General features: G+C 38.3%; 1 protein-coding gene across 2 annotated transcripts in view; it reads left to right on the forward strand.

Moving 5' to 3' along the window:
- LOC138694454 (inverted formin-2-like) overlaps positions 1 to 25,390 on the forward strand; it is a 225,762-nt gene that overhangs the window by 47,407 nt on the left and 152,965 nt on the right. Inside the window, exon 1 of one of the 2 annotated variants that reach the window (XM_069818179.1) lies at positions 8,820 to 8,853. The exons of the other annotated variant lie outside the window; for it this stretch is intronic. Within the exon in view, the coding sequence (XP_069674280.1) occupies positions 8,835 to 8,853 (19 nt within the window). The 5' untranslated portion in view covers positions 8,820 to 8,834. Of the gene's footprint in view, positions 1 to 8,819; positions 8,854 to 25,390 lie in introns of those variants that run through there. 2 annotated transcript variants of the gene reach the window in all.

Here is a 25,390-nt window from a genome sequence, read left to right on the forward strand (position 1 = left end):
CCAATTGTCTTAGCATCTGCCCTATCAAAGCTATTCACTATTTCTCTCACTATCTGAAAATTGTCACAATGATATATGCATATAGACAACCACGTACCTAAGAAGTGTTAAAATGAGTGATGAGCTACGTCTGGAGCCTTATCTTTGAAATATTTAGTTCGGGACAGAGCTTTCACAATAAACTAGAGGTCTGCACGGACCAGCCCGACATGAACGAGACCCGAATCCGACCCGAAACCCGAGATTAATTTATAATTATCAACCCGAGCCCGACCCGAAACCCAAAGACTAGCAGATAAAGCAGAAGCCATAGGCTACAGCGGTCGGGAACAGCTGCGAGAGAGATCACTCCAGTAGGAGCATGAGGAAGAGAAATCTTCCAGTCTCCCAGGTAAAACAAACAAACAAACAAACAAACAAACAGTGCTCTGTGTCTAAGACACAGAAGAGACGAGACAAATGCCGTTACGAAATATGAAGTGAAACTAAACAAAAACTTACGATACCGGTAGTAAACTGTTCTGGATGGGTACCAAGTTTACATCTAATCTATTACTTGTTAATCAATATATAATTCGCGGGGGGAGGGAAACAAGGTTTCGTTTCTTTAAGGCCCGAGCCCGGCCCGAACTCGACAAGCATAAGTGAATTTCAACCCGAGCCCGAGCCGAGCCGAGCCGAGCCGCCGAGCCGAGCCGAGCCGAGCCAAGCTTAGGCGCACAGGTTTGACCCGAGCCTGTGCAGACCTCTATAATAAACACATGGATTTATCGAGCAGTTTGCATATCTAGTGTGGCTAACCGCCTCCAAAACCTCTGAGCTTAGAAGAAAAATTTGTCCGGCACTACATGTTTCTAGGGTACCTATCAATGCATTAGCTACATAACGGCCCTCCAAATCAGTAGTTTCGTCAATTGGTACACATGTTTTTCCAGTTCACATATTCACGTATTCGGTTTAATGTGCCTTCGTAACATTTTATTAAGTAGTTTTTAACGCAATGTTGATTCGTCTGAAATTGTATGACCAGTGTAGTTTTCAAGGAAATCATATACTGTAATTTAGAGTTGCTTAATTTTCCTAGCGTAATATTCGCACTAACAAAGGCTTCACACAGATCTTTATAAAAGGAAGATGACTTGCTACTTGATGTGGAAGCAGTTTCTTTTAACAATAGAGACACTTTTCACATTTTCAAGAGATAGCAAATATTTTTCGCACCCTATATATTGTTGCATTGTGAACAATTTATCTGCAGCGATTTTTTTTGGCAATCTTTACAGAATAATGTAGTTCCATCGGTTGAAAATATGTTTTCACCGAATTCTGACACATACTGCCTTAAATAGCTCTCAGTTGACAGTCATGTGAATTGCAATGTACTGTAAAATGTCACAGGCCTCACAAGTGGTAAATCTAAACTGCCACGTATGACATTTATCCCTGAGGATGATGTAATGCAAGAGCAAATGTTACGTAGTAATAAAATGGGTATTCATCACCTGCACCGTAGCCGCTCATGTGACAATTTTTATCTCACTATTTTACGTGTTGGGGCCAAGAAAGGTTAAAAATGTTACACATGAAATATGATGCACCTAATGTAAACACATAAGCACTACAGATGGGTATCGGCTAGCCCAAGAACGAGCCGTGAGGAAAATGCTGACTTCAACTATAAAAAATACGTAACAGTGAAAATTTAACCATAGACAATGTGAAATGACCTACAAAAATCTCTAAAGTGAAGAAAATAACCGAAAACTACATAAAAAAACTTTAAACTGTAGAAAATGCATTTTGATGACCTATGAAAACCCCATAGATCTAACATATTTCTTTCTCGACCTGGTTGGCGAGTTGATATAGCTCTGGCCTTCTATGCCCATGTTGCAGGTTCGATCCTGGACCAGGTCGATGGCATTTAAGTGTGCTTAAATGCGACAGGCTCATGTCAGTAGATTTACTGGCATGTAAAAGATTTCCTGCGGGACAAAATTCCGGCACATCCGGCGACGCTGATATAACCTCTGCAGTTGCGGGCATCGTTAAATAAAAAACATAACATTTAACATATTTCTTGGAGAATGTACAGTAGTGGCAAAAAAACCGTACTGACCCTTATAGCTGATTTCAGAGCCTTGTTCACTCCAGAGCAGGATAGACTCGTAACTAAGACTTACGTGGTTCGAATCCTGCCTGGGAAGGAAACTTTTTTTTTCCTTATTCGAATTTATTCCCAATACTTTGTCGATTGCTGGTAAAATTCATGTTCTGGGAATAATAAGTTAATTAAGTAGTAAAATATCGCTGCAATCGAAAAGTATTGGGAATAAATTTGAATAAGGAACGAAAAAAAGTTTCCTTTTCAGGCAGGATTCGAACCATGAAAGTCTTAGTTACCAGTCTATCGTGCTCTGGAATGAACAAGGCTCTGAAATCAGCTACAAGGGTCGGTCCGGTTTTTTTGCCACTACTATACTTGTTAGCTGCTATGCATCCATCATCTCAGACTACTCAGAAAAATATGATTTTTCATCAAAGTCCGGGCCCTAATAATTATAACATCTTGCTGCGTACTCATATGTTTTTAGAATTGACGCACGACTCTGTTGGATTTACAGTCTGACTTCTAGAAAATGACAGATTTAAGGCCAATGAAATTACATTTCTACTTTAATAGTACGTGAAATACGAACAGAAAGTATTGTAATGCTGTAAAAACCGATGAAGAGATTTTCACGAAGATACACGTTTTCAGCATCCTTAATATTAAAAATTCGGATGTCTGTGTACAGCGATTTCTCCAAAACCAATCGAAGGAATTTGTTCGTATTCGAAATGCACGAGTCATTTTATGCGGGAATGGTGGACGTTAAATATACTAATTTCTAGTAAGAAACTTAAGTCGCCTTAGTAGCTCAGTAAGCAGAGAGTTATTTTACGATGACTACGGACTCGGGTTCGAATCTCGGTAATGGAAGAGTAGTAGTTGTAGTTGACAAAGCCGGTAATGGAAGAGTCGTATTTGTAGTTGCCAAAGCCAAAATTCTTGACGATTTTTCTCGGGGTTCTCCCGTTCCCCTCAATTCCATCGTCACTCTCCATTTTTATATTCAGCGTCATAATTTCAATAGTATCTACCAAAAACGGTGCGGCGTGATGTACTCGTAGTATTGTGACTGCTGTACAGATGGCATCAGTCCGAGGAGACGTAGTACATTCTCGGGGGGAATGAAAGGTCATTCTAGTGGAACTTCATTGGATATGAGCCTACCTGACTGAATCGACAGATGGCAACGTACGGCTAAGCCACGACATCTAAAGCGGTCGTTCGAACTTCATAACCATTTCTAAGTAAAGGAGTGATACGGTACAATGAATGCCTTCGAGTCTGCGGTGCTTACCTTCGGGCCCCTTCTCCGTAAAAAATAAAACAAAAACAAAGACTAATAAGACTTCATGTGAATAAGAACAAAAAATAGAGATTTAGTATATATCAAAGTCAACAAATTTCTTGTAGTTACCTCACTTATCTAACGTGAAAATTCTACCGCCTATAATACACTCTGGATAGTCTCTGACGAACTAAGTGGTCTACGTTTCATGGCACTAGCGACATCTATGAGACACGCTCGCAGAATTGGAGCGAATGATGGCAAGTTAAGGGCCTTGCTATTACAAAAAAGTATTACGCTAAATAAACTCACAAATTAAAAGCTACAATTTGAATAGGATAGGCTTAAAGAATTATTTCTACCTTTTGTTTCTATTTAAATGTTTTTCAGGCCTCATACTGCTGAAGGGATCTTGAGTGTAAACTTCATATTCAATTCTATCATCTATCAAGGATTAGATTGGTCTCTCTTTTGGCTTTTCAAGCCCTTCTTTGGATGTTTAGAGCGCATTTCGCTTTTGGCTAGTAATCGAGGTATTTCTTTGCCAATCTTTCATTCTTTCTTTTGATCTCTCTTTCTGTCTGTCTATCTTTTTCTCAAGTGTGCATTCTAATTTTCATAAACTCAACTAGGTACAGTGTTTTATTATTAAGCGATATTAGTATCTACTTCTATTGTTTTAAAATCCTGTGTATGAAAAGATGGAGAATTTACAACAAAGATTCGTATGTGACATCTGACAAGCAAACATTCTCTTGAGGACAGGTAAAAAAGTTAATGTTTTTTCTTCCACCATGTTAACAGTGTCAAAACAAGTGCTTAAACAAATGTTGGCCACTCGAGCCGTCCCGAAAGTAAGTTTCCCTGGGGCGTTGTCAGAAAGAAAACACAGTTTCATGGAAAGATTTATCGAAATAGATAAGCAATATTATTGAGCTCTTTTTCAACATATTTCTTACTGGAATTGAGACACTTGTCATGCCATGGCTCAGCAGAGAGGTGCAGACGGCTGTCACATACTGGTTCCGATCCCAGGCGGCAGATTTCGAATACAAACGTTAATCGCCTACTGGAAGTAGCTGTTGTAAAGAGCAGAGATGTGGAAAAGGATTAGCATGTTGGTATAGTTACAAAGTAGAAACATCTCAACATCGTTCACTAACGAAATTAGCCTAGCAGCGGCAGAACCATTGATTCTAATGAGTGCATTTTACTTTGTAATTGCTAATCATGCAATTCGTTTGCGTTACAAGAGGAACTCGCCTTCCTGCCCAGACGCTCATTGAAATAATGGTCGACTTATAAAATAGTCGCATTTAGTACACGTGCCAGAATATGGTATTTCGTCACAGAAATGTATATCTACAAATTTAATCTATCTGAATTCAATGTGTGTCAGTTCTGCCACAAAGAATAGGAAATTCTACACCACATCCTATTTTAATGCATGACCAAAATCTCGACAAGGGACGTACTCTAGCCAACAGATATCTACAATAGTTGTCTCAATTATCAACGACCATTGGGCTCCTGACTATAGGAGTTTGTAGAAGATTTTTGATATTGAATACACGTATTAGGTCGTATTCATAATAAGCTAATATCATATGTTTAATTTCCTTTGAAGAAATTCTTCATGCTGTTGTAAAATATAGGCTAATATCTACAGGTTTCTGTTAAAATGTTATTTCTTTCATTTAACATATATCTATAGTATATATCTAATGTGGAGTAAAGGTTAGCGCGTCTGGCCGCGAAATCAGGTGGCCCGAATTCGATTCCCGGTCGGGGAAAGTTACCTGATTGAGGTTTTCCCAGGATTCTCTCTCAACTCAATATGAGCAAATGCTGGATAACTATCGGTGCTGGAACCCGGACTCATTTCACCGGCATTATCACCTTCATCTCTTTCAGACGCTAAATAACTCAAGATATTGATAAAGCGTCGTAAATTAATAACCTACTAAAATATATGTCTAATCCATATAAAAGCATAAGACTAGTTAAATGTTCATCTGAATGTGTATCTCTCGCATTTCTTTGCGGAGTGACTTGCATATTCTACTGTTTTTTATGATCGGCGGACTTCTGCCCAACCATATTATACACACTGCACTTGGAAGGTAATTTATTCCATTCTTTGTAATGGATATGTTGAAATTCAGTTCTCTGTATATAGATTTCAGCGAAAGAGGTTTGTGGTAAGTGCATAGAGCGTCACTGTGTGAGCTGGATATTCTTTGTCCTCAACTTGCGCAAATATATAACTATGCCGCAAAAAATTCGACACACCCATACTGCAATGAGGGTTCTCGGAATATTCATGACATACTGGTCCGTGTAAACTTCACTTGCTGCAATTCAGCATTTCTCAGTGTTCAAATGTAAGCTGCTGTTCAAGAGTATTTTCCACCTATAAACTATACGTATTTTAATATAGGCCAGGTTATTGCAACATAGAGACGTGATGAAAACTGCGTCTGCAGCAATATAGCATAGGGGAAGTAGTTGGTAACAGTACAAAATTGAAATATATTACATACATCATGTGTATTTCTGGATATAGAATATAGGATTTAACATTGTCATAAGAAACCCATGTATAAAAACAAGTAGGAAATAATCATTGGATCATGTTTAGGAATTAGCAAGCTTTGACTATTAATAATATTGTAAAACAAGGGAACATGGCTTTGACTTAGCAACCGTAAATGATGTTCTCTTGTTTTACAAATTGTCAGAGCCTGCTAATTTCTAAACATGGTCGACTTATTTAGTTATTTCTTCAATGCATAAGTTTCTAGTGGTAATGTTAAATCCCTATTTTCTATACTCAGAAAAACACACCAGTTGGAGATAGAAAAAAATACGTCATTTTTCTCTCTTGGATATTTTTTATAATGACGTACTATAAGACAGACGTCACACTACAGTAAAATTAAAATAATGTAGAATTTCTTTTTACAATCTATTCAAAGTTGGTTTTTCCTTTATTTATGAACTTAAAAAAATTCATAAAGTCAATTATATTTTGATCTTAAATCGGAATAAAACTACATGTGCTGTGAATAAAGTTGAATTCTAGACGAGATACTTAATTTCGTGTATATTATTTAAGTAAAATACAGTGGTCCTGTTCTGAAAAACTGGAAAGCGTTTAAACTCTACTTCAGTTCAACCACAGACTGTGGTTCAACTTTAATAGTATAAAATAAAATCTTCTTTATTGAAAATCTACACTAGAAATTAATTAATTAATTAATTCATTCATTCATTCATTCATACATTCGTAAATTCATTCACCTGCTCATCCTCTCTCCCACTCTATTTATTTATTTATTTATTTATTTATTTATTTATTTATTTATTTATTTATTTATTTATAGTAACATATCAAGTAGTCCCATTTTGTTTCAGTAGAACATATAATTTAATGGAAAAATAATATTTATATAAAATACACAATTTAAATCGAAAACATTCATTAAAAAAGCGGCGTTAAGATTACACATTAAATAGTTTAATTTCACGTCAGAAATAATAACACTTAAGTTATCATTATATTCAATACATAAAGTAATAAACTTTGGAGTAGATAGTAATCAAGTCTCCAAATGCGAAACTAACGGAAGCAGATTCAAATCCCGGTTGAAACTACTGTAATTGTGTTCTGCAGTTGGGGTTTTCCCATAGTTTTTCTAAGGGGCGTGCATCTGGCAACTTCTAGGCTTCTAGACTTCGTTTTGTTATTGTCACTTTCGTGTCTTCATCCTCATATAGAAGGGTACATTGGGTTCGATTTACGGCCTAAATGACTAAATCCTCGTGTTTGGGCTCACTCGAATGAGACTCTCAGGAGGACTTAAATCACGAAATTATCAACATTTTTGTGTCCGCGAGTGTATCTTCTCAGGGACGCCTCTGTGGCCCAAGCGCTAGTGCACTGATCTTTCATCCAGGCGGCACGGGTTCGATGGAATTACTTGTAAAAAAAAAAAAAAAAAAACAGACGCTGTACTCCTTTTCCCTGTATCATTCCATCAACCTGGGAACCTTCCCCTCATTTCATCTGTCATGTGCAATAGTTAAAAATAAGTTGGGGTGAAGTTTTGGGGGAAGTAGATACGCGTTTCCGATGCTGATACAGAAAAGGTTTGGAGCTCCAGTTCCTGAAGGTTATCAGGTTGTCGTCTGAGGATGTGACCTGACTCTGTCAGGGATGAGGGAGGATGGCCCACCTGTCAGCTTCGGATTCACGAATGCCACTCAGAACATCTGTCGGACTTCGAAATCATAGCATCTATATGTGGGGTGCACAATGGGCTAAAGCAAGTCTAAGTGCAAGGATTCGTCCCGGGTCCTGCCCTTGAGAATACAAGCCATGTAGCTACTCAGGAAACAGCGCCAAGGCATTTTGAGTCACCAACCGTAGATCCTTTCTGTAGCTGACTAGATCATGAGTGGCAATGAAATCTGAATGAATGACTTAAAAGTTTCGACGAAGTGGACAGTGAATGTTGTTCATACTGAAAAAATTCCTGTGTCAAACTGAATGTCAAATACTGTAACAGGACCTTACAACAACATTGTTGAGTTTTTTGTTACATAGAAATAATCACACACAAAATGGTATTGTTTAATAAAATGTGTAGCACAAATAAGATAACTGTAAAGATCAAAACAAACGGAAACTGTGATTAAAGTTTGTGAAATACTGGCAATCTGCGTGTCGGTGAAACGTAAGTAAATAATGAAGAATATAGAAAAAAATATCATAGTAAACTAGTGACATGAGATTTCTCATAAGAGCCATAACGCCCACGACTAAGATAAGCCATTTTAAATGTACCAGTCACTCACCGACAGAGATATTATAAAATAACTGTACATAAAACATGATCTAGACAGAGTTTACCTCTCATATCTTGTCCACGTAAAAAAAGCATCGCTGATGATTCATTACGGATGTGGATGTTAATTTATTTGTACATTATCGTTGTACTTTCTTGTTTCTGGCTGAAACTCCGGAAAATAAATAAATGGATGGATGGATGAATGAATGAATAAATAATGAATTCCGACTTATTATGTTATTTAACACTGCCTACCATTGTACCGCCTTCAATTTCGATGGTCTAATACTGTAGGTAGTTAACAAAGGCAATCTACAGTGGGCCAGATGCTCAATCTAGCAGGAAAACCCTCAATTTACCTACCCTCGCAAAATCGACCATTTCTAGGTTTATAATCTTGCAAACATCTGTATGTCAACATCCTTAAAGGAAATTAAGATTGCGATAGGCTACAGCGGCATGGAGAGACATCGAAGTGGGCTTATGGGTAAGGCCGCATCCAGTGCACACCAGACGTGATTTAGCGAGTGAAGTACGGATACGTTGTGAAAGCTATTCAAGTGCTATATTGTATTACTTTGAAATGGTTCTCTCACCCACAGGTATGTACTTTGTATTCCTACAATTTTTGTCGAATTTAAGGAAGCACAAAATAGTTAAATCCGTTCACATATAGCCTACGGATTTGTTAATAATATAAACGAAATCGAATGTACCATTTTCAAATAGAGATTTAACAATGACAGGCCCCAGCAAGTAGTACACTTTTCAGGTCAATATGTAGGGAAACGCATGGTGTTTGCGGTGCTTATTTTTAGATTGTCGATCTTTGCGCCTTTGAAGGAAATACTATTTTATTTGAGGCAAGAAACGATGATTCCTGTCGACTGTGACGAGAATGGATTCATATGACCTAATTTGCCACCCAAGATCTATGTGATTATGTGCAAAGTAAATTTAGAATACTCACAGAATGTATTAATTTGTATAAAGAAAACTGTTTACTGTTACAAGGGTACGTCAGATAAGCAATGGAAAAAATAATAAAAAGTATTGCAGGAAAGTCTGAAGTTCCCTAATAAGTTTGGCAAATCCGAAATCAAGGAGAAGAAAATCTTAACTGCCAAGAAAAGACAATGACAGGTGAATTTAGATTGGAAATGCGACTATTAATTGATCGTCCTTTACCGAGGGGTAGCTGTAATACATGTTATGGTTACACCGCACGCCAATTTTTCGAATATCCATAATTATCTTCAAATATCACAGGCGTAAATAAAGAATTATTAATAAGAAAATTTTATATCGTTCTCCGCGCAATATCAAACGGCTTACCCATTAATCTTGAGGCCTTTAATTCATTTACACGTGGTACAAGAAACATGTCTGTCAAAAAAATTGAATTGACTTAGCCTATGGTTCATTTAACGACGCTCGAAACTGCATAGGTTATTTCAGCGTCGCCGGTGTGTCGGAATTTTGTCCCTCAAGAGTTCTTTTACATGTCAGTAAATTTGCTGACATGAGCCTGTCGCATTTAAGCACACTTAAATGCCATCGACCTGGGCCGGGATCGAACCCGCAACCTCGAGCAAAGAAGGCCAGAGCTATACCGACTGCGCTACCTAGGCCGACATATCGGTCAATGTACAATAGTGGAAAAAAAACCGCACCGACCCTTGTAGCTGATTTCAGAGCCGTGTTCACAGTGACAGCACAATAGACTGGTAACTAAGACTTTCGTGGTTCGAATCCTGCCTGGGAATTAAACTTTTTTTTGTTCCTTATTCAAATTTATTCCCAATACTTTTCGATTGCAGCGATATTTTACTACTTAATTAACTTATTATTCCCAGAACATGAAATTTACCAGCTTATTTTCTAATGGCTTTCGAAATGGGCTACGTTAGCAGTCGAAACTACAACAATTTCAATAGATTACTCGCTAGCTTGTAAATGCGGGCGTAGCATTCGCAGTGGCTCATTTCGGGAACTTTGATTATTCAGTCGGTCCGGTTTTTTGTGCCACTACTGTACATAAAGTTCTCATTCATGATATTCAGATGATAGAATCAGTCATCTTATCAATAGGAAGAGACACAAGAAGCTAGACATAAGGATGCGAAGAGGTTTCGTGAAGAACATGCGCGAAAATCTTAAAGCGAAAAAAAAACCATGCAACATATTTTTAACCTGTTTCTTGTAATATCTAGCATTGTTCCCTTTCTCAACAAGAAGCAAGAATCTCTACCTCAAGAGATGAAAAATCTCTTGAATGAACGTGAAACATAAATACTAAACAAACGACACTCGAAGAAGAAGAAGAAGAAGAAGAAGAAGAAGAAAAAATAGATAATGACCATAATGAGGAGGAGGACTAGAAATTTGAAGAAGACACTCATGAGACGATGACAGCAAAGGATAATCAGGATTTTTCTATTAGGTCTATTATTTGCAATTTTTAAACATTGTGATTCAATCCACAGTTGTAAAAGTGCCTTGCAGTGCAGTATTTACCTCAATGTAAGTCCAGAATCACGTAACATTCTCTTATACTGTAGTAGGTTTCATGCACTTATATTATTTCCATAATTTTTCCCGCTAGACCTGCATCCGTCCCACTGTGCAATCGTTAGATTTGAGTAAGGTTCGCGGGTTGAAATCTGGCAAAGGACGATGAATTTAAAGAACTACATAATTCTAAACATTGCTTCTTCCGGAAGGGAAGTAAAGCTAATAGGCCTGTGTCATAGATTTATGTCACGTAAAGAATCCTGATCTTAATACAGAGCTACAGGTAATCTTTTTCGGCGATTTTTCATTTATAATGAATTCTGGCGCTGATTAATCTCTTCAGTTAAAAGAGTCGTCAAATGAAATAGTACTCATTACTTGTGTGAAAGGGTGGCCGGGTAGCTCAGTTGGTAGAGCAGCTGGCTACGGACTGGAAGGTCCGGGGTTCGATCCCAGGTGGTGACAGGATTTTTTCTCGTTGCCAAACTTTCAGAACGGCACCGAGGTTCACTCAGCCTCCTATAAAATTGAGTACCGGGTCAGAGCGTGGTGCCGACCACACCATCTCATTCTAGTGCCGAGGTCATGGAAAGCATGGGGCTCTACCTCCATGCCCCCCCCAAACATGGCATATTACGGGGATACCTTTACCTTTTTTACTTGTGTGAAATGTAGTCTTGCAGGCGAAGTCCTATCAAAGCAGGGGACACGGAATGGAAAGGAAGCGAATATGTCTGGCGTGTACCAATATGCAAGTGAATTTTTACATTTCCAAAGATATGTGTATTTACAGTCATCTACAATCTGTAGAGGAAAGGAAGTTAACGAAATTCTGTGATAACGACTAGGAAGATCTGTACACAACGAAGTTCTTTTTTTTAATCTTAGAAAATACTTCTTGGACGCCACTCCTGTAAGTTGATTCACAAGATATTTACTTTTCGGAGATGAATGAACGATTGTCAAATATATGGACAAAATCGTGAGTTCTGAAATATAATTCCCCACGCACTTCCTCAGTGTGCATTAATTTTAATTTTTTTGCTTACCCTTCTGATCCCTCGCAGTAACGTCGTGGTCTAAGACATCGTGCCTTGGAGTAGCGTTACGGAATGCTCGCTGGTTCGAGTCCTCATGGGGAAAGAAATTTTCTTAAATTTCGGCCTATGTATGAGACTGGTGCTCACCCTGCATCGTGATGAATTTGGGGAGCTACAGTAGTTTGCGAATCCGTTTTCACGAGTCAGCTATAACGGCTAGGCCTGAGGATCATCGTGCTAACCACACATTTCCTCCAAACTGGTTAGATAATCATTCACGTCTGCCGAGGCATGGGGACGTAAAACCATTTATCGGCTAGTCGATCTTTGCCCTCTATGGGCTGTCGCGCACAGGTTTATTATTTATTTTTTTCTTACTGCATCTTGTTTGCTTCTTTCCACTTCTTTCCCCGTTTATTTGCCTGCTTACTTCTTTTTATTTATTTTTTAACTTTTCCCCACTTTAATTATTATCTGTCTTTTCCATTCTTTTTCTTCCATTTTCTTCTTTCTTCGCCTTTTATTTCCTTCTTTTTCTATCTGTAAGTGTGTGAAGTATACAGTAATGGGTCATTAAAACAAGAATCTTAAAGAAATGTTATGTGATTGAAAGCAGATGAATTAAGATTCATCTGAATTGCGACAGGCGATACATTGCTAAACGAGAAGTGCATGTAATGAAGAAATGCGCAACAAGTTGAATAATGAAAGTGTGTATATATAACTTAATAGAGAAACTGTCAGTAATTTTCACCTGGAGTTCTCTTAGTCAAGCGAACTAACAAGCAAACATTCTCATAGGGGCAGATAAAAAGGTTATTTTTTTTTCTTCCATCATGTTAATAGTGTCAAAGCAAGTGCTCATACAAATTTTGTCCACTCGAACGCAATTACGAGGGCCTTAAAATAAGTTCGCCTGGGCCGTTTACAGAAAGAAAACACAATATAATTGCAAAAATGTATTGGAACAGATACAGCAATTGTTAAGCTATTTTTCAACAAATTTCCCACCAGAATTGGGACATTTGTCATACCATGGAATTGACAGAGAGGTGCAGACGGCTGTCACACATTCGTTACGACCCAGATGGCAGACTTCTACGACATAAGGGTACAAAAGTTGATCCCATGATGTGACAAATGTCTCAGTTCCGATTAGGAATATGTTGAAAAATAGCTCAATAATTCATGTATCTGTTCCAATGAATCTTTCCATGAAATTATGTTTTTTTCTGTAAACGGTCCAGGAAAACTTATTTTTACAGCATTCATAATTGCGCTAGAGTGGCCAACATTTGTATTATCACTTGTTTTGACATTACTAATATGTTCGAAGAAAAAAAAATGTTATCTGCCCCCATGAGAATGTTTGCTTGTGAGATGGCTTTGTCGGTAGAGCGACAAGCTACGAATTGAAAGATGTAGGGTTGTATCCTCACAGGCAGAGGCAGGATTATTCATCTCGTCATAAACTCCATAACAATTCTAGGCTCTGTTCTACTTCCTATAAAATTGAGAAACAGGACCTCATTGGGAGTGAAAGGAAGCTGGAGTGGCTGTTGACATATTTCTTCCATTTAGTGCATAAGTCCAGAAAAAGTATGCCTACGCGAATTCTAACTCCATGCTTTATGTGCGTCTAAATAGGATGTAGGCATACAGATAAGGAAACAAAATTTTGATCTCCCTTATTATATGTTCGCTTACACCACACTGTGCATGCGCAGTAAACAAATCCCCTGTATATATGCTACTTGTGGACAGTCGTGTGAAATTGTTGCCTACATACAGCTGGATTCCCATTAAGACTCGCTCCAAATTTTAATTTCGTGTCTGTACACGACCGCTTAACTTGTTATTTTTCGTTCAAGGAAAGGGCTTTTCTGACTATTCGGGTTGGAATGTAGTTGCCTGTTCCGATTTTCACGGGTTAATTTATCTTTTGAGTGGCTGGAAAAGGTTATGTGCGACATGTTTTTGCTTTCCTTGCGAAGGAAATCATGTTAAAGATTTATTACCTTTCAGAATGTGCCACCGATCTAGTTTGAAACGATTAATCTCGAATCTAGTAGCAAAGTGTAGCAACCACACAACCACTGAGTACGAAATACCAAAACAATTTATTGACATTTCCTGTCTATTATTACATTTTAATATTCTTCGATTTTGGTTTTGCTTTAACGCTTCTCACGAGCCGTTACGTATGTGTGATGTCTGAAATATCAGAACGTGTCCACAAGCCTGCAAGGGGCACGGCTAAATTCATACTCATTGCCATAATTGAGTTAAGGCGACGCGACGTGTAGAAATATGTGTGATTGCTGCACAATAGGTCTGGATTACTCACACTGAGTTTTAATATCGGTGATAAAGAAGGAATACACCAGCTTTAACGATGTTGAAGCGTGATTTATGCGCAAGCATGCATATTAGTCACGAGGAAAATGACGAAGAAACATTCCTTATTGATCAAGACATTACATAATTGGAAACCGTGCACCACTTCGAGTTAACTGGCCTACACGATCTCCGTCTTCAGTCGTTGAGTGGTTATAATATTGTAAATTTATTTCAACTCAACAATAATAATTCCTTTCTACAATTTAACTTCACTCCCGTCAACAATGGGATTTGCACTCAACATCGTATTCGTTATAGCACTCCACTGACGACGACAATGACAATTTACTTGGACTATTACGAACAACAATGAACTGTTAATCTTAACTAATATTTACAAAGCACTATTTACAAATCAGAACTATCAGTTCTCAGTTCACAGTTCTTCTAGCTCAGTCACTCGAGTTTACAGTATCTCGAACCACAGACCTTCAGAGACAGTCCACTGTACTCGAACTCAGGTCCCTCCAACTGCGGTCCACTGCACTCGAACTCAGGCCTTCGGATGCTGACACAGTTCCGGACGCACACTCGAGTCGAACTCCGGTACACAAGACTGGCTTGCTCTGTTCACTGGCTTACTGACTGAACTAATCATGAATGACACACACACTCCTTCGCGTCCGTAATTTATAACCACAGCAATGTAACCGAGAAACTTCGAATTCGCGATTTGTCCACTTCGAAGGGCTTCTGGAAGAATCGGGAAGGTCCGTTCCCCCTTCACTCCGTAAGTAGCAGCTGCGCGCGCAGCCTCCCCTCGCGCGCAGGCCCTTTCCCCTCTCTTCTCTCCGCCGCGCGTCGTCCCTCAGTGCTTCGTGGAGCCCGCGCGATCTGCTCTCTTGCGGGACGCTGGTCGTGAGTTCGAATCTCACGTCGCTGTCACAATATCATTAGATCCGAAATTCGAAGCCGCTGGAAAATATCTATGGTATTTTTTTAAGATAAAAAACGTATACGTAAAATATATTTTCTTGAGCCACAAAGCTAGAGGCAAAATGTATTGACCGCTTTTCGTTCATGTCAAAATTCAACTCCGATAGTTATGGTTACTGCATACTATTCTCTTGTATTCTCTAACAAGTGGCACCCATCTAAAGAATGAAATTCTTCTAATCGTGAAACTGACATAGAGAAGGAAGTTTTTAGCTACAAAGTTCTGTGAGGACATTTGAAACTTTAGCGGCAGTTTTCCATGTGGAGAATGTGGCAACTGTATTAGAGAATACTTTCAATATGCATGTCAAGAATCCTCATAATATGACAGCATGTACCAATTTTCTGTTGAAATGTTCATATTCTATAGTTAGCAAACTGTGCTCCTTAGCGAATCACGGAGTAACCAGAGAGGAGACACCCTTATGTTTGTTGTTGGACGAAGAATTGGAACCTTCTCGGGGGAGGACTTCCGCCTCGGACCGTTAAGAGAGCCTTGAGCGGGGGGGGGGGGAGTTTCCGAAGTAGAAATTGTACATGGACTGTTGGTTGTAAGGACCGGTCGTTAAGGGAGTCAAGTGGTTAGGTCGGTGCGCGTAGAGGTTCGGTGGGCACGCAACTCATCCCATTTATGTATTGTATTGATTAAGGCTGGTTGAGTGGAAGAGAAGGCCTTATGGCCTTAACTCTGCCAGCGAAAATAAAACATTATTATTATATAGGGGGGTTACAATAGACCTCAGGTCGTAGTGCGTGGGATGTTTCCTTCCTCCCTTCTAACAAGGAAAAACAAATACGGAATGAAGTATCCTCTGATTGAGGTTCTGCTGATATGTTACGTCTATTATCAGGCAGTACATCTCACTTGAAATGCGTCAAAAGAAGAATGTTTGTATGCATCTGAAGTCTGATTAGTGTAATATGTAGCTAGTCGGCAATGTATGCAATGGAGGGGGAAAGGAACTGGCCACCCTACCCCATTATTTCCTGGCCTAGTTGCTTCATAAGTGGTACCTTCTTGGTATCACTTGTGAGGTTCAGACCTGTCTTCGGACAATTGACTAAGCAACAGCGGAATGAAGTCTCGTTCATAAAATAAAAAAAATTACTTTGCAACAGGCGTAGCTCAGGCTGTAGGCGCGTTTATATGCCGATCCGGAGTTGTGCTCGGGCGTAGGTTCGATATCCGCTTGAGCTGATTATCTGGTTGAGTATTTATCAAGGTTTTTGCCAAGTGTAAGAAGAATGCCAGGTAACCATATGACGAATCCTCAGTCTCACCTCTCCAAATACCATCTCGCTATCACCAATTCCATCGACGCTAAACAACCTAGTAGTTGATACAGCGCCGTTAAATAACCGACTAGAAATAATTAGTTTTACTATCCTGTGTGGAATGTTGTAAAATGTGATCCCAGTATGCTTCTATTTTATATAGAAACCGAGTCGGTTGTAAACTACAAGGACAATTTGAGACTATTATATTACAGTATATCATCATTATTGTAATGGCATTTCTCTGTTCGATTCTACGTTCGTAATTCCACAAAATCCTGTACAAGCTTGCAAACTATAGACGAAGGAAGAAAAGTTAACGATATTTTATGAAACTGTAATCCAAATATGTCCCCACGCCGTAGCTGCATGGTCTAAGCATCACGTCGTGGACTAGCAATAGGGAAAGAGTCCTATTCAGGGTCCTCAGAAACCAGTGTATGGGATCGGTACCCACCCCGTATCGCGATGAATTTGGGGAGCTACAGCGTGTAGTGAAATTCTGATCTGTAAGTCGGCTATTAAAGTTGAGGAGGATCGTGCTGGTTGGATGATTGTTCCCGTCAGCTGAGGCATATGAACGTGACGCCAGCAGTCGGCTGGTAGGCCTTCGACCTCTATGGGCTGTCGTGCTAAGGTTTTCAAAGTAACGCTTATATCCTGTAAAATACGATATTGCTAAATCTATCTTTGCAGCAAACTGAAAATGTTTCTTGGAAGGATCCCAACCAGTGGCTATGACATATTTTCTTAGACGAACAAATATAATGTCATAATCAGACGAACAAGTGTCATAGTCACTGGTTAGGTCCCTTACGAGAAACATTTTCAGTTTACTGCAAACTGATGACAATGTTGAAACTTAATTAAAAGTTATTATCACAACAATTTGCGTTTCTAGATTTTAGCTTCAAAATTTCTGAACGGCTACAGGTTACAACTCAGATCTGTCACCTCGAGGCACTACGTGAGATGTACTATGACGATTGTGACATAAAACCTCTATCTTCTTTCACACGTTAGGCAGTGTTGTCGTTGTTGTAGCTAAAGCTTTGTACGTAGTATTTTTAAGGGGATTTCCAATATCTCTATTTCATAATTGTATTGTCTTTTACAAATATCTGAAGATTTGTTTATACACTCTTATTTTGCCTTACTACTTTTTGATAATTTCTTTGATTACAATGTGACTTAAATCGATAATATTTAGTTTTGTTCAGATTTTCTTATTGTGTTTATAGCAAATTCTGTTTTACTCTGTAACTCTTTTTTTGAAACTCCAGCTTGTTCTATCTAAGTAGTCTCTTTCTTTCATTGCTGAGCTTCAGAACAATATAATAACACTACAAAACATACGACTTTATAAAATGTAAGAAAAGTTTCTCATACTTTCTCTCCTTTTTATTTTCTCGTTTACATTTGTTTATTTAATTTTGATGCCTTCATAGTCAATGTATCAAATATAGCTTAATTATTTTAAAATATTAGCTTGTTCAGTAGCTGCAGTATTTATATACTTTTAGTCGATAAAAACAGACTATTTCATGTAAATTTGCTAATTGGTGTAATATCCGAGACTGAGTTCAAGCGTGGATTCAAATCCCTCTTGGGCTGATTACGTGGTTGCGCTTTCCCCAACTAATACCAATGTCGGGTAGTCTCATGGCAAATGCTCAGGACTCATCCTGCTGACACCTATTTGACCGACACTAGATATACTCGAAAACGACACAGCGTTGTTAAAATGTCGATTATAACTGCACGTTAGTTTTCGTAAGCGTTTCATATGAAGTACTTTTTACATACTTATAAATATTTCAAGAATATACATGAGCAAGTGATTTGTAATACTGTCCCTATCCATCATAGATGATTTTCCACTAAACATGAAAATCTTGTAACACTAGAAATTTAAGTGTTTAACGAAAGAAACCTGCTTCTGGTGTAAAATTACAATGGAATAGATTGTTTCCAGATGTCTCATAAATATTGTCCTTAAAGTTATACAGTTAGGGTACTTCAAATAATATTTTGAAAAAGAACAATTTTGTAGCAAACCAGAGGAAAAGGACAGTTTTGATAATTATCTCATCAGATTAGAATAGTTTTAAAACAGCTTGGTGTAATTTCTTAATGAACTATAACTGTATCTCTCTTTGTCTCATGTACTTTACAGGACCTATCATCATCCCTGTTTTCTTTAGGATAAAGTCCAATGTCTAAATATTTTCTGCGTTGTATATCCCCAAAAGAAGACATGGTTTTAGCATATACACTACCTGTATTAGCCCTTGTTTAGATTTTGCGTAGCTATTACGTATTTCCTGATGTTTTACAGGAACTGTTCGGTACTTTCGATCGAGAAGTTCACTGTGGAACGCTTTTGACACAAATTATCACAATTTTTAGATGCATGTGTACCAAGACTAACATAATCTGATGAAATTTTTTTTTTAATTTGTGGAAAAGGACAGTTTTGCAAATCACTGCCCATATATACATACTTCCTAAATAAAGCAATTCTTAAATATTGAGTCTGAACGTGTTACATTTCCGAAGGAGAAGAAATAAAATTGTATTTATAAGACAGACAGTAGGGCAAGGTACTCGTATTCCTATTTATGGCCATGGAGGTTCACAGGGTAACGGAAGGTTAAGGCTCGCCACATTTCCTAGACAATCAGCGTTAGTAGAGGTAGTACCGTAGATCCTGTAGCACTCTGGCATACACTGTATTCAGTTCTGTTAGAGGTTGAGTAAACCCAGGGGCTATAGTGAAGATAGAAGGACTAGATTAATGAAGAAAATCCACGACCCCCATCGGGATTCAAACTTTCGTCCTTCCAGCTACAAGCGGAACGCATTAACCGCGACGCTACCGTGCATTCTAGTTTTCTCTGTAATTCCTACGATAAACTATTGTGGCACAAATTGTCGTATGATAAACTATTGTGGCACAAATTTTCGTACGATAAACTATTGTGGCACAAATTGTCGTATGATAAACTATTGCGGCACAAATTGTCGTATGAAAAATTATTGTGGCACAAATTTTCTCGAATACTTCGGTTTATCTTGTCATAATTACTTCAGTATAGGCATTTCTTTGATTCTGAATAATCAGGATGAATTATTTGTGTGAAATTCTTATTGTGATTATTATTGTTAAGCTTGTTTTTAATTTCAGAGTACGTAGGCGTACTAAGCAGATAAATAAGGAATCTGTAGACCTCTAAGAATGTAAACAAACATTCATGTCTACTGTGAGCGTTCACATGACTGTACCCGTTTGCACTTGTGCCTTAGCGTAAACCGCACCTGCAGCTCTTGTTTGGTAGCGAGATCGCATGCACGTTAAGTCTTCCGCCACATGTTTGCATTTATCGATTTCGATCAAAGCAGACAGCAGCCTCCACACCTGCAACTTCGTAACTCCCACGGACGTGATGAAGTTGAAGGCCTTGTGCTTGGCACTTGTGGGTGGTTGTCTGTTTATTTGATCTGTGACGTGAGAAGCGCAATAGACTTCGACTTCAATATTAGATTTTCTTACCCTAGGTCATGGTTGCGAATGAAGAGGGAATTCTGAAGGAAGACTGTGTAACTTGCAACTGTGATTTTCTTTTATTTCTCAAGTATAAAATTTGAAACTCTAAAGGCTGATTCACAATGAAAATTAAACATAACGTAGGTGTTAACTTAAGAATGTAAACGTTACGGTAAAATCAAGAAATCATACCATCATTCACGATGGGAACATAAACATAACAGCAGACATACTTGGTAACCATGGAAACATAACAACGACGCCATTTTCTCATATTCTGTCGTATACGTGTTTGCAAATCACGTAAGCATAAGCATGAAAGTTTGGAGTTTGCAAACTTTCATGTTAACGTCTTACGGTAATGTTAATGTCAGTGTTTATGTGAATCATTGTGAATGATCCCATTTGGTAGCCTGGGCGCAAACTTCTGTGTTTATGTTACGATTATGTTTAATTTTCATTGTGAATGGGCCTTAACTCTTTCATGAAGAAGTATCGAACACGAAATGTATTAAAAGAAACTGCTTCAAAATATTGAAACTGATTTCTTTACTAGCATCTCAAAGCTAGCGGAGAAGTTACAGCTCCGGGTTCTTCCTTGTTCCCCTGTCATTATTCTATAATTTGTCCACATTTCTTCGTACATCGAGGAAGCAAAGTATATCAGGACGACATTATAGTCGTAGTAGTCTTCAGTGGCGTATACTGGTTTAATGGTCTGGGCTACCACTAACCCTATTATTACACAAAATATATTTTAAATCCCTATAATAAAATTCCTTACTTATTTATAAGTGAATTCCAGACGTCTTGATTGGGACGAAAATACGTTGATGACTTCGTCATTGAAATTGCAGTTGGGCCACTTGCGAAGTTTCTGTAGAAATGACTTTTCAATTGACATCAGTGCCAAGCCGGATAAACGTTCTTGTGTATGAGTTGATCTACAGTAGGATTTTATTCTCTTCAACGCAGAAAATGTTCTTTCTACCGATGCTGACGTAGCTGGTATTGTCACAATTAACGTTGCCAATTTAAGGACTTCAGGAATAACTTAGTTCAGCTGGTTTTCATATATGGCAGATAATATTTCATGGATAGGTTTGTTCGAAAAATCAAAGACTTCTGCTGAATATATTACACTTAATTCATTTTTCAAACGTACTTGATCAAAGTGACTGTTATAGGACTGAAATAATTTGTTTAGTGCCTCATTCGAGAAGTTTTCTCTATAAGCAGAAAATTTTTGAGAATCTAGGAGGTGTGTGAACTGAAGCTTTCCATAATCAGAAAATTTGTCAGTAATTTCCATGTTCATACGATCTAGTATGCTGTAGTACAGCTGCCTGAATTTCAGTTCATCATCTCCTTGTCTTCGCTTTAATGGTGGCTCAATTGTATTGGCTGAAGAATTTTCATTTTCCATATGGACGGAAACCCACTACGTCTGAACTCTGATATAGTATTTTTTTAACTTTAATACCTCTTGCAAGCAGTATGCTATGTCTAGACTTTTTGTCTGAAGAATATTGTAGAGCACATCTGTATGTGCGAACACTCTAGCATAAACTTCAAGAAGATATATATTCTGAAAATGTGTGAAGAAATACAAATATCCTTGAGCCTGCACAATTACATCATCATCCCAGTTTTCTTCAGAGTCATTACAAATTATATTTTCAAAGAAAGCAGTCAGTTGTTCTCTGTATTCATTTACTGTATTTACAAGCCGAGATGTAAAATTCCATCTAGTTGGTGCTACTTTTGGGAGTTTCTTGTTCATAAATTCTTTGAGTTTTTCTGATCTTTTAGGAGATGATGAGAAAAATGCAGCTAAACCCGACAGTGATTTGAAAAAAAATGCGGTATTCTGGAATGGATGAAGTAGTTTGTTGCAAAACTAAATTGAGAGCATAGCTGCAACAATGAACAAATAGTGCTTGAGGATACTTTTCTTGAACTTTTGTTTTTAAGCCATTAATATTTCCCGCCATAACTGAAGCACCATCGTATGCCTGTGCAATTAACTTATTGCCGACATTGTATTCTGCTGTAACACCTTCCACATGCTGAAACAAAGCAGCAGCAGTTTTGCCCGAACTGACATTTGTGAATCCTATAAACCGTTCTTGAACATTGGCAGTACTGTCGACGTATCTTAAAACAGTGGACAATTGACTCTGATTAGAGCAGTCACTTGTTTCATCAACAACAATGGACATAAAAGGTGCTTCTTCTATTACAGATTTTATGTTCTTTATCATAACCCCACTTATGTCAAGTGATTCTGAATTGCAGGAGAAGTACCACGAAATACTGTTGAACCCACAAGATGATTGGCCAGTATATGGTCAAATTCACTTAAGGAACTTAAATATTCAATATAATTTCCTCTATTGTCTGATTCCACACTCTCGTTATGACCCCGAAAAGCGAATTCTTGTTTTCCTAGAAAGCAGACTGCGTTAATAAGACGCAGTAAAACCTCCCGATTTCTTTTCACAAGAGCATTGTGTTGGTTGATGTGTAGAGCTTTTTGCGTATCTAGCTGTAAATCAATTCTTGTCTTCCCAAAGTTTGCAAAGTTCATGCTACTACAAATATGAGCTTTTGATTTGTCGTATTCTAGGACTGCCGTTCGAAGGGAGTTCATATTAGAAAACCTCTCTTTTGACCACACATTAGTTTCGCGGCTAAATAACAAACATGCCCAGCAAAATAGTTTAGACTGTTTAGAACTACCACACAATCAATTCCATTTACCATATGATGTTGAAGTGAAATGGCGTGTGTACTCACGCTGTTTTCTTTTCCGTCCATGGACAAATTTAACTCAGGAGTTGGTCTTTCCATTTTCACAATTTCAACTTTCTCGTTGTATTTACGACGGTTAAAAGGCACTTTTAATAAACCTTCTACTACACAGTCATTTTCAACACAAACCTCTCCAGAAACTTGCTCTGCCATATTTTTCACAATATCACTTAATTGGGAAATTAAAAACTTAATAATTAACAATTAATATAACTCTCAGACACTCGAACAAATCACACATTTAAAATACTGCACTGCAAGAACACAATCACATTCATGAGCTGGCGTACTAAGCGTATTGTTGCTTCGCGCCTGCGAAGAAACCGATCACGAGAGCGGCAACTCGCCCGGCCTACACTGCACGAAGGAAACAGGTGGGAGCGGGGGACGGGCAATTGTGCGAAGGACAGCGTGCGGGGAACGGTCACAGGCTACCATTCGTAGAAGCGGTTTCTCCAGCGATGCCGCCTTGACAACTTGTTTCTTTTCGAGAGCAGAGAGCGCATATAAATCTAACAATTACTTTAATTTTAATTACTATGATAAAACTAATAATACAAAATTATTACATTATGTTATATCATAAACTTTTTCTTTTGTAATTTCCTTGGGCTACCTCCGGTAGCCCCGGTAGTCCACGAAATACGCCCCTGGTAGTCTTGGATATTTGATGGACTGAAGGCAGGGTAGAGAGCCAAGACTTGCAACGCATTACTCTTGGAGCACTCCCACTCTGGTATTACGCAGTTACTTGCCAACACCAACACGAACAGTTGAATCTCAATGAGTTCGGCACAACCACGAAATAATGAGTGTCTGTCAAGGGTGTACAAGATACTGAAGTGTCAATCGTCATGAGTGAAACAAACTTAGAAACCCGAAATATTTGAAGTCACAGTGTTTTGTTGTCTCTTATATTCTCACTCAAAGTTAAGTTCATTTTCTCTTACCTTCATTGACAGTAGAAATGTAATGCCACCAGAACTAATCGCTTTTTATATACAGTAGAAACTAAAATGAATATAAAATATTCAATATTTGTTAGCAAAACTGTTTCTTCAATACATCAGAAAACATAATAATAATAATAATAATAATAATAATAATAATAATAATAATAATAATAATAATAATAATAATAATAATATCTTGCCAATATGAAACGGATACAAGGTTCCCCTTTCCTTGCTTCTGATGATTGAGCCGATACGTATCTAGGGAAAGTAGAATGCTTTACATCTACGTAAGGCACATGTCAAAGATCAAAAGTGTTGCACTCAATTTTGTGCCGTTTTATTATTAAGTAAGATTGAAGTATCTATGACCAGTACATAATTCCTTAAATATTATCAATGTATGATGTTCAAACTTGTATTTAGACAGTAGTATTAGCACCAGCAGCGTTAGTGGTGGTGGTGGTGGTGGTGGTGGTGGTGGTGGTGGTATCACCAAGGCGGAGGATGACTACGTCAATGTGAGTGAACTTCTACGCTGACCCCAGCTAGACGCATTCCCAAACTATATCAGCTGACTACGATAAGTTTAGTTGAGTATCCAGATTTTGAGCAGCACTCGTCCCTTCCACGAGTCGCCAATAAATGATCAGGGAATGCTATGGAATGGAGATCGGACGGAAAAATGTTGATTCCTAACATTGGAAAACAGGACAACCCTAACAAAAACCTTCACTGCAACCTTGTCCGCCACAAGCGTTACTATGATTTTATTCAATTAAAATTTTCAGGCCTAATCAAGACTCGAACCCGAACCGCCTGCGTGATAAGCTGATCGTCTAGATTACTCAGTCACTTCAGAGGTTTCGTTGTATCTCAATCGTGATCTTCATTGTGGTATTCACTGCTATAGGCTATAAAGCTTTATTTCCCTTTTCTTTGGTGCTCTCATCACTACGAAGGAGTATCCCATTTCAGATAGTACGAAGGCGCATGGGGAACGAGGTCGTGTGGTCGGCACTATCCTCCGATTGTTTTTCACCCCCGAGAGAGACCCGGCATTCAGCTTGTTAAGAAGTTAAGTGAACCCGGGGATGTTCTGGAAATTTTGGTAACGATAAAATCCCGCTATCATTGATCCATTGAATCCGGGACCTTCCAGTCCGTAGCCAGTAGCTCTCAAACTGAGCTATCCGTCCGCCTGTCTCATCACTTGGGCGATCTGTTCTTTCTGTTGTATTTCTTAAGGTAAACGTTCACTACATCGCGTCGAACACACCGGACGAATTGCACGGATCGGAAAAAGACAATCTTTGCTGTAATTGTTATGTAACCGCGTTCACTATATCGTATCGCACGCATCGGCTCTCGGTAAATTCGTTCACGTTTCTCGGATGATCAACTTTTCCGATGCGTGCGATCATGTCCTTCTTTAATAAATCAATTTTAATTTCTCAACTGTTACTACTATGTTGTGCCATGTTAGTGTCGCGCCAAAATGGCAGACGGAAAACTTATTTCGATTGTATATAGAAAGTTACGAAGAATTATACAATTTGAGGCATTCACATTACAGTAATCAAATCGTTTCTTACATATATGGAGAGTCCACTGCAAGAATGATGGATGTCATTTGGAGTACATTTTGCAGGAGAAGCAA

This window comes from Periplaneta americana, chromosome 2 (assembly GCF_040183065.1).
Source record: "Periplaneta americana isolate PAMFEO1 chromosome 2, P.americana_PAMFEO1_priV1, whole genome shotgun sequence".
Classification (NCBI taxonomy): domain Eukaryota; kingdom Metazoa; phylum Arthropoda; class Insecta; order Blattodea; family Blattidae; genus Periplaneta; species Periplaneta americana.